The sequence below is a fragment of the Euprymna scolopes genome, chromosome 3, assembly GCF_053919585.1.
Source record: "Euprymna scolopes isolate OS-2025 chromosome 3, ASM5391958v1, whole genome shotgun sequence".
NCBI classification, from domain to species: domain Eukaryota; kingdom Metazoa; phylum Mollusca; class Cephalopoda; order Sepiida; family Sepiolidae; genus Euprymna; species Euprymna scolopes.
In genome coordinates, this window is record NC_136484.1 from 194418146 (window position 1) to 194429370 (window position 11225).

The following is an 11225-nucleotide window of genomic DNA, read 5'->3' on the forward strand; positions in this document are numbered from 1 at the left end:
GAGATATTCTTGTTTCACTTTTCATAAAGTTAAAACTTAGATCCAAATTCAAAGTAAAAGATTTTCTAAAATCTTTTTCATTAAAAATGCTGGCAAGTTTTAAGATGGTTTTGAACATTGCTTAAAATTTTTAAATCTTTGTCACAAGTGGCCATTTTTGTTATTCTCATTTATTAACAAACATTTCATCCGTTTTTCCATTTGAACAGATTTTTCTTTATTGATGATGGCTTCACTCACCTTTTTATAATCTCTTAATTCTGACCACCAAAATATACCCCCATCCTTTCTCTATTTTACCAACTTAGACATCATATTTCAAAAGCTGGACTACTACTACTTCCCTCAAATTTATGTAAGAAAATTTAACAGTAAAAAAAAAATTAAGTTTCCCTTTTAAAATGTAAAAAACCTGCTTTCGCTGGAAAATAAAAACTAAAACTGTTTGTTTTTTTGTTCTGTTTTTGTTTTTTTGTAAAAGTAATCCTGCTGATGACCCTAGTCCATATTCTACTTCTACTAATCTTCAATTCGAAGGATTGATTTTTAAAAGGAAATTTTAATCGTATTATTTGGATTCATCTGACTACTGTTCTCAGCTTGAGTATCATTTTCACGTTTTGGTGGATGTAGCCTCCGACCTTCTTCAGGTGTATCTTGCCGAACTTGAGAATTTAGACAGAATTTTGAATGGAACCCTGAGTAGAGGTTTTAGTCATTAACAATTGCAAATTGCTTAGGACCTCTATCCAGTCGTGGTTGATGGAATGAGAGCAAGCTACCTCCGTGAAGTAAATTGTGTTCCATTCAAAATTCTATCCAAATTCCTGAGTTCGACAAGATACACCTGAAGAAGGTCGAAAGTTACATTAATTAAAATGTGAAAATGACATTCAAGATGAGAACAGTTGTCGAATGAATCCCAATGGTCTGAATAACCAATCTTCACCGCAAAAATTCAGAAACGTAAAATTTTAGTCAAATATAAAAATGTTTTCTTTTTTGTCAAAATAATTGTTTTCCAATACGTTTCAGCTTTACTTCATGTCACTTAAACATTAATATTTCTTTAGAAAAACTTAATATTTGGATGTGTGCATCTGTTATAACAACTCTACTAATTCCATTTCACTTCATATAATTAGGTCAACTCAATTAAAATCACTTAATTCTGCTATAAAGAAAAATACTTTAAACAAAATTTTTATTGCAACATTCTGAACTGCTGATTTCCACAAAAACTTCTTGTGGTCGCCAGTTGTTTTCAGCATGTGTGATTTAAAACAAATGTTTTTATCGTTCTAGATTCATTAAACATATGACACAAACGTTCTGAAAAAATGTGCCAGTGTTTTGAAGTTTCAAATCCACGTATAAAATTTAAAGCTGATCATTATGGGTTGAGTTTAATATTTTAAAAACATGACATAAATTGTATTAAAAGAAAATGGAGAATTAAAACTGCATTGAACGTTGTTAAATATTTTTATAAGGAGACATTAATAGCATTCTATACAATATTTTTATCTTGGTATAAGCGAGATAAAAGTGGTGCAGAACTTCTTTTCACTGAATTTTAATCACATGACAAGTGTATTGCAGTTATGAAATAAAATTGTGTTGTCTTTGCTGTTCATAAGCGCATAGTTTCAAAAATTAATTTTTAAAGCACAAATGTTTTTGTGAACACCTTATTATTAGCATGATAAGAAAAATTTAAACATTTAAGCTTTTAAGATCCATGCCATTGAAGAACAATAACTTCAAATTTATTCTAGTCTTATTACAATATTATTTATGAATTTAATGATCAAGCAATATTGTAATAATATAAGCTAATTATTTAGTTATTGACATATGAAGTGAACCGTGTTATAAAAAAAATTTCAGGGTTATCTTGAAGTTAAAAAGTTTAAGATAACTAGAGGTTTGCATCTTAATGATCTTACCTCTCGGATCATAAATTAATTCATTCTTTAATAAAAATAATTTATTGCTTCAGTTTTGAGATGAGTCTGTTTGCTTACCCCAAAAATTTTCATTAATTGATTCACTGTTAATAATTCTTAAAGATATTTTCTTGATTAACAAAATTGCTAAAAGATTATCCGCATTTCATGAAATGATGAGTTAACGCTATTCTCACGCTGTATTTCTAACAATGTTCATCAAATGCAAATCTGATGTTCAGAGACATACTGCACAATAACATGCATTTTTTTTTTTTTTTTGTCCAAATGTTTGTGGATCAAAAGAAATCTGTTCCTGGTTTTAGGTGCTTGTGTAGCTGACTGAATTGACTGACCTTGTGATCATCTGGTGCTTGTGTAGATTAGTGGATTTTGAATTAAATACATTTCGTCCGAAAACATTATTCATTATTGCATGTCATGTCAAAATTAGTATAAATTCCAAAAATTATGAAAAGTGATTACAAGTAAAAAATAAAATTTATTCACTTTATCAATTTATAGTTTTATTGTGTGCTAGTGTGGAAAAGTTCTCAAAATCCAGGAGAGGTAACTGCAGTTGGTCAATTTTATCAGCCATTTCAAAATACAAAATCCCAGACGATTATTGTAGATGATTTTTTTAACTGGATCTGGCACATCTACTGGGTTGTTTTTTGTAATTTTTGGAATTGAATTTTTAGACACATAGTAGATATTAATGTTTTCACCTGAAATGTGTTAGATTCAAAATCCACTATTCTGCACAAGCACTGATCATCCAAAGTACACTTGGCCATGATAAAGCTGCCGTTACGTTTAACTGTTCATTAAACTTCAAATTTAGATAATTTTTTGTGTTTTCTTTGTGAAAAAAAAAACTTTTTTTGTTTTTTTTGAGGTGTTTTTTTTTCCTTCCATTTTGTTTTAATCTTCATTTAGTCGTGTTTTGTTCTTTTTCAGACCCTATGAGTCTTTGGTCAGAAGAGGAATGCAGAAACTTTGAAAATGGTCTTCGTACATATGGCAAAGATTTCCACCTCATACAGTTACACAAAGTAAGTTTTTAACTCTTCAAACAAATCTTCAAAACATCTCGTTTGATTCATCTAATCATTAACTTTAATACTTTTTTTTATCTTGATTAACCTAAAAATGTTTCTCTTTCAGGTGCGAACTCGATCTGTTGGTGAACTGGTACAGTTTTATTATCTTTGGAAGAAAACCGAACGACATGACATATTTGCTAATAAAAATCGAATTGAGAAAAAGAAATATGCTTTACATCCGGGTATTACGTAAGTTTCCTTTTAATAAGATATGCATGGTTGTGTTCTGCATACACTTATCTGTTTGCATAGAGCGGTTGATGACGGATTCTTTTTATTTATATATATATATATATATATATAGCTTTCTCTAAAAGATTTTGTTATAAAATGGGAATGGTCTCAACATTAATTCATCGAGAACCGTGTTTCTCAACCCTTTTTTTTTTTTTTTTTTTTTTTTTTTCATTGCGACCCTAAATGCAGTCTTAACTTACAGTAGCCACCCCTGAATTGTAATAATAAAAAATAAATAAAATCCCATCCTTTCATCTTATTAAAGTTTCAAAATATGAGCTTTTGTCACTATATTTCATTTTATGTTTGCTAACAGTAAAAGATTTAAAGTAAATCTAATATATTACTCATAATAAAACTGTGATTTAGTAGTTTTGTAAGACCCCCTGACACCTTTAGAAATACCTTTTTGGCCCTCTGCTGTAAAAGATAAGTGATGGTTTTTGAGCTGGAAAAAATCACAATCATTTTTATTATCCACAATATAATAGTTTTTTATTTATACATTAATTTAACGAATACCTGGTGCAACACTTTGATCTGGATTGTTGAAATGTAATGAATATGCAAGGGCACAACACAATAAGCCATTGCTATTGCACCAATCGCGGTCTGCAATTTGTTTAGTTATACTTGCCAAAGGTTTACAACTTTTCCTTATTACAGTTTAGTACATACGTATGCACAAGCACTATGGATTTGAATACTACTTTTGAAACAGGAATCGAAACAAGTTTTTAAAAATACTTTATTTGCCAATTCTTTTACACAAAAATCAATTTTTATGGTAATTAGTAAAAAAAATATGATGACTAAACCAAATTAATACTCTGAATAATATAAAAAAAAAAAAATTGTAAGAATCAAATAATATATTTTGAAAAAAATCCAACAAATTATAAAACTTCGAAACATTTTCTTCATAGTTACATTAAAACTACTTTATTTCATGCACAATCTGAAATCTGAGCTTTATTTTCATTGTTAGAACCTCGCACAACTCATGCTGGGATTTTTTACAAAAGTAACTCAAACTAAAACGTCCACTTGTATTTTTCTAAGGCCCTCATATGAAAATGAATTTCTTGCCTGTGTGTTTTCCAATTAGTTTTGATAAAAATGCAAAATTTGCCAACAAAATATCAGTTCTTTGTATTTGTAGAAATGATTAGCAAAATGTATTTTCATCCTCTCCAAGAAGGACTTGTCTAAGTTCTGCCATTGCTTTTTTTCTGTCCCTCATGATTCTAATGTTGATAGAATTGCCACAATGGCTGAACAACTTTCTTTTCCAGTAACTCAAATGTCCTAAATTAAAAAAAAATTTTTTTTTTTTTTTTTTCTGCAGTGATTATATGGATCGTTTTCTGGATCAGGATCAAGACAGCCCATCGCCAGCAACAGCTCGTGACCGTTCCACAAGTCCCAACATAAGTATGTTAATTTATGGGGACCAAAAGCGGCATCACCTGAAGCCAGCTGTTGAGGTTGACAGCTTGGCGAATTTTCAGACTCTTAACAACGACCTCACAAATGTATTACACAATGCTAACAGCCCAAAGAGATGTGACTCTTCTGCAGATCTAAACAATCGGACCAGCAGTCCAAAAAGGTGCGACTCATCTGTGGATCTGAACAACCGGACCAGCAGCCCCATCAGCAAGCGATCCAGCAAAGACGACCTCACTTCCCGCATCTCTATTTTGGATCCAAATGATGATGCTTCCAACGATACTTTAGAGCCTTCCAGTGCCAAAAAATGCAAACTGGACTTGACGGATGAAATAAGCTTGACTTATTCACCGCACAATAATTTCGTAGAGTCGAACCATATAAACCAATTGACCCTTTCTTCGAACATTTCTACCAGTGATGATACTCTTGTCTCGGCAGGAGAGTCACTACATTACTCGCAACCTGTAACGGAATCGGTGGCACAGTAGCACCAGGCGCAGACAGAAGGATGTTTTTGGTTTTTTTTTTTTTTTTTTTTGTCTTTCAAATATTTTTTTTTTTCTTTTTAAAGAAAAAATAAATTGGAGAAAAAACAAATCTACTGATCGGACAAGGGGGGAAACATTCCATGAGAATTTCACATTGTGCAATAAACGTTTATGGTCGATGACTTCTGGCTGACGTAGTGTACAGTGTACAGAAGGGGGTGAGTGTTCCTCGCCACGTTAACGGATTTTAGGATATTTGACTGTGGCTTGTACAAAAACAAAAACATAATAGCATTTGTTTTCTCTCATCTTTTTTATAGCCACAGTCGATGTTCCTTCACAAGAAGAAAAAAATTATATAAATACTAAGAATAAAAAAATTTTAAAATATGAACAAACTGCAATTTACCATTTTGGGGTAAAAAAAAAAAAAAATCCAAACAATTTGAAAATGAATTGCCTCTCCTTCCTCCTACTCTTCTCTCCTCCCCCTCCCCCGCCCCCCAAAAAATGGAAGGACAATTCCATGTTTTTGTCTACCTATTTGTTACTGAGTTCTTACTCTTTTATACAAGTTAATAAGGTAGGCATTCTCTCCTGGAAATTATCAAGCAACTACTAATGCCTTCAACTCTGATATGTTATGGATTCTATATATTAGGGTGTCACTATTGCTAAAACACATTTCCCAGTTTTACGAACAATAATTTAATCTTATATAAGGAAAAATGCATACACCCACGCACATGTGTATATAGGTGAATATGCAATCCAACAACGTGTGTGTGTGTGTGTACATACATTATATATGTGTGTATGTACTTTAGTGTCCCCAAAATTTGACAATTTTAAAAGCAATTGTCTTAAAGTCTAATAAACTTGAACAATTGTATACTTGAAATATGGCAGTTCCAAATAAATTAACAAAAAAACTCTTTGATATTTGATATACCTACGGATGCACAACAGTAGATATTTACACTAAAAATTTGGAATTTTAATTAAAAATATGAATCCAGTTTTATCGTCTATTTTTGATTCTCTAGTGATTTTCCTCATGTGCACAAACACATTTTACTGGCTTATCTCCCCTGGTCTCTTTTTTTACAGAACTCTTCTAAATGAAAAATTTGTGCCATTGAGACAATCAGAAAAATACGATAAAACTTTATATTTTTAATTAAAATTTTACCCATATAATTTTCCGCAATTTTTGGTGTTGATGCCTACTTTTTTCTTGTAAGTATATAAAATTGTTAGTTTTGAACGCCTATATTTCATCTGTGTGTTTTTAGGACTGAACAGTTTACATGTTGAACATTATAGGTTTATTCTATGGCTAATATATGCACCGCCTGTGACACGTCAAGTCAGTATTTAAGCTCTTACCAAATATGTTGTAGTAGGTCTCTGGTAGGTAATATGCAGGAGTGATTCTCTGCTAGAGTTCATCAATGCCAGCAGTGAGGAAAGGGTGGCTGTATAGACCGGCCCTTCATAAATTCCCATGAAAATAAATTTTGCCTTGAAGGTATGTTGTGGTGTCTTTGGTTACTATCTGTGCGAACCTATTCCAAGACCTAAAATAACTTCTCTTTGGTAGTGAACAGCATGGCTCAACCTGGTGGGGAAAAAAAGCAAAAATAAACTTGATGTTTCAATGCTGTGAAAAATTTCAATTAACAAACATTGTCAATATTATTGGTTGGCAAAGTGTCAAATTTATTTGGGCACCCTGTGCGTGCATGTGTATGTCTATTTACTTCCTATCTTAGCACAGATAACGTGCTACGAAAAAGCTGTGCATAGTTGTTACAAAAATGCACTGTTGTTGACTGTTTCACTGGTAAGCCTCAATTACCAACTAAATTGTTTTAATGAAGAAAAGAAAAACAATAGTTGATAAAAAAAAAATAATCGACTCGGTTAAAAAAGACAGCAGCATTTTTTTTTTTTTTTTTTTTTTTTACTGCTGTCATTTCACAGCGGATAAACTCTGACATCCCCCCTCCCCCTCCCGATTTCAGCTTCCTAAAAATGGTCATCTGTAAAAGGGGTACAGCTGAAAAGACTTCAATCGTGTTGGTATCTTTTTTTTTTTTTTTTTTTTTTTTTAACTCAAGAGATACAGTTGCACCAAAATGTTTTTGCCGACATTAGGGGTGGAAAAGAACAGCAACCAAAAAAACTTTCATCCTTTTCTTTTTAAGGGGGTTGATGCTCTCTTTTTTTATGTTGAATGGTTTCTTGTTCTATATTCAATTTTAAAAAGAAAGAAAAGAAAAAAAAAAAAACTATGCAATCATCGGCAAATGACATCTCTTTCACATGACCCCTCACCATTTTTGGCTGATGTGCCAAGCTGGGCAATTAAAGCTGCTTCAAAACATGTCATTACAAAAACCCTACTCCCCGCCACCCACATACACACCTATTCATAAACGATCCCTCCAATGAGATAACAAATTCAACTCTCATTTTCTTTTTTATATAAGAAAATTGCTTTTCTCTTTATTTTACATTTCCCACCTATCACCTTGATTTATGTTGTTTTTTTTTTTCTATGCTGTACAGTTCCGAACTCGATTTCAGTCTACAAGAGCGTTAAAACCCCACCCCCATCTCCTCTTTTCTGATCTTTTATTTCAACAGACATTTCAAATTTTCTTTAACTTTCTCTTTTCTTCCAAACATCTTTTTGTGTTGTCCGAACAGGAACATGTCCACATGCAAAAAAAGAGAATGCCTGGCCACAATCCACACAAACTTATGCACTGTTTTTTTACCTATTGTGGGGGGTGACACAGGTATTCTTTCTCACCCAATTTCCTCGCACCCTCTCTCCATAAGCACTGTTGTCTCGAATTCCGTTGCACCCATTGCTGTTGACATTGAAACATGCACACCTAGGGCTTGTGATACTACTTAGTGCCCCTGTGTGTATCTTGTCCCAATCCCCCACCCCACCCAATGCACGCACACACACACTCGTTTCTTTCACCCAATCAAAGAAAATTGGGGTGCAACATCCGTTCCTCATAGTCTTCCTACTAAGTTGGTTAACTTTGGGTGTTTTTTTTTATATATATATTATTATTATTATTATCATTATTATTATACTTGTCAAAAAAACAAATCTTGTCATTATATCATGCCGTTAAGTGTGAGGCAGGGTGGGGTGGGGGGTGGACTATGAATTTCTTACAGTGGATGGACAAATGCCCTCTCTTGCATCTTCATTTTTTTTTTTTTTTTTTTTCATCCCAATTATTCCCTCCCTTTCACTTTCTTTCTCTCTCTCCTTGCACTTGTTAAAAGTCACAATAGCCCTTTCTTCTCTCCTCCTACCCCCCTCCTCCCCCTAAATCCCTTTTATGGCCAATTATTATGTCAATCTCTCTACCCCGGTGTAGGCACTTGGCTGTTAATTTGTTCGATCAATTGTAGATTCTGCCAGTTTGGGTTGAGGATGATGGACGTCGTGTGAGTGCATGCATGTTGGACCGAGGGTGGTGGTGGTGGGGGGGGGGGCAACTCTCCCACATACATAAATGTATGTACTTTATTTTCCCTTTCTATTTCATCATAATTTTATTTCTCTCTCATTTGTACAATTTATGGTTCATTAATAGTGGCGCTGTTGAAAAAAAAAAAAAAATACTGTTTTTCTTTGATGGAGCACAAACGAATCTTGATACTTGACATTGGCCTACAAACTTAGCCAGGAATTTCTTTCAATTTGCCAATTTAAAGGCTTCAAAATCACTTAAGTGTCAAAAGCAGTGAAGGAAACATTGATCAAAAATGTTTTCTGTTCACCATGCAATATTTTGAATTGTTAAAACTGTCAACTCAAATGTTATTTCTGGCTCAGCTTAAGGTTTCTTGGCAAAAGTGAAGTCTTACGATTCTTTTCTTCTTTTTTTTTTTTCTCCATCCTTTCCCCCAAACAAAAGAAAAGCAATGTGTTTTTTATTTTTATTTTTTATTTAATTTTTTTTTTTTTTTTTTTTTTTTTTTTGGCTGTACCACAACGAACCTAATGTATTTTCCTCTTTTGTGGATGAAGAGTCGACTGACGGACAAACAAACGAACGGATGGAGGGGAGCTTCAACCTCACCCCCCAAATTGTTTGACCAGTTGCTGCGCCGACAGCTGCTGAGTATTGTAGGATATTTTTACACAAAAAAGAAAACAATAAATTGCCAACTCGGACATTAATTATATTTTCTCGCCTGTGGATTTTTTTTTTAAATTTTATTTCAGAGAGAAACGCTCAGATTGTAAAATAAATTGGTTGTCAACATAAAAATGTCAACAACTATCCTTTCCATGGGGAAATTGATTTGGTTGTTATCTCGCTAATGTTTGTTCACATTGTATTTAAATTTCTTAACGTTTAGATGTGACAGAATTTCAAAAGCAAACAATCCATAAAAAAATATTTAAAGAATTCTTCCAGCATCTCGAGAATGGGTGGGAGGTATGATTGCAATCTATTCATGAAAGTACTTGTAAAACAAACACTTATGCAACACTGTAATGATGCGACCGCAGCTGTATCAATACTCCATGCATCTGTATCAATACTCCATGCATGGACAGACGGTAGTTTTCTAGCCCTGTAGGGGGAACCCACTTTGCGGCAAACTTGGCAGCATCTTCTATGTACTTATGTCACCTCATGTTACCTAAAAATGTTTGGCTCCCAGGAAAAATCTTATCAGCCATGACAATCTTTAGTTGGAAACGTTTGTTATAGTGGTTAAAGAAAAATAACTTTGCCTTGGTAGCATTAAATGCAACCAACCGGTTCTCTCTCTCTCCTCCCCTTCATTCTACTACAGACTGAGGATTCACTTATTACTGTGCTTGTGTGTGCAATTGGTTTGTCCTCATACTGGGAATAGAACATGTCATCAACAATTGCTCCAATCTCGGACGCAATTTTATTAAGGAGGTTGTTTATGAAGATCAGAGTATCAGCCTTTGGGGAACACAGGCATTATGTTTGAATCACGATTGAGAAAAACCTGTTTTTTTTTAGTAAAGGAAGATCTAATTCTATTAAATATTTGTAGGGAGGTGCATGCAAAGTTATACGTGCGAATAATGGATGGGGTTAGTAGATGCAAAACAGTTGAGGTAGCAAGTCCAAGTCCTAGAAGAAAGCCAAGGAAAACGGTGATAAATGTAGACTTGATCAGAGAAGTTAGTTTGGAAGTCAATCCAATGTTGATCTGTGAATCCAATATCTGTAACATGTTAAATCAAATATGATGATTAATACCGTGTGCATTGGTTTTCGTGGGGCGTACTTGGAAATATCTCATACGACTTCTCTAATTTCATCTACCTTATCCTGTGTACAATATATCCATTCCGAGTTGACCATTAAGACATCAGCAATAGAATCAGATGTCGGGCAGAAGTTTACCATTTTCAAAATACTTAACAAATTTGATTCAAAGATTTTAAAAAAGAACACAAGTAAACTTATTGGACTGATAATTTTGCAGGTTCTTTTCCATGATTTTATTTATCAACAATGCAATCTCCTTGATCCATTTAAGCAGAATGAAAAAATTAAAGCCTTACTTTGATGCAACAGGACAATAAGAGTTCTAAATATTTGTAGTGGCAGCAATCTAAATGAATTGGTTCTTGAAAACTCGTATCAGCTATTTTTCAGCTATCAGAGAAGTAAGATTTAGCAAGAGATTTGTCATATCGTTTGGAGAGGACATTTCCTGATTCGTACTATAGCACGAACAAGGTCTATATGCGGCTTTCGTTAAGAGTTGCACTTTTTTGTTTGCAAACCCATTTGGTGGAAGTGACAAATTTCAAGGTACACATGATCAACACTATATAATGCAGCTTTTTTTTTTTTTTTTCTAAAATAAAAAAGTTTTATTTGAACTTTTTTAACAAAATTATAACCTTTTTTAATAAAAATTTGTTTTTTTAGTGAACATCAAAGGTG

At 33.1% G+C, this 11225-nt stretch overlaps 1 protein-coding gene across 5 annotated transcripts in view; it reads left to right on the forward strand.

Moving 5' to 3' along the window:
• Window positions 1-5673, forward strand: part of LOC145260464 (mesoderm induction early response protein 1-like) — a 40042-nt gene extending 34369 nt beyond the window's left edge. For all 5 annotated transcript variants that reach the window (XM_080118546.1, XM_080118565.1, XM_080118556.1 and 2 more), the window contains 3 exons: window positions 2913-3007; window positions 3120-3247; window positions 4644-5673. In XM_080118546.1, the coding sequence (XP_079974672.1) occupies window positions 2913-3007; window positions 3120-3247; window positions 4644-5238 (818 nt within the window). In that variant the 3' untranslated portion in view covers window positions 5239-5673. The remainder of the gene's footprint in view (window positions 1-2912; window positions 3008-3119; window positions 3248-4643) is intronic.
• Window positions 5674-11225: the final 5552 nt, after the last annotated feature.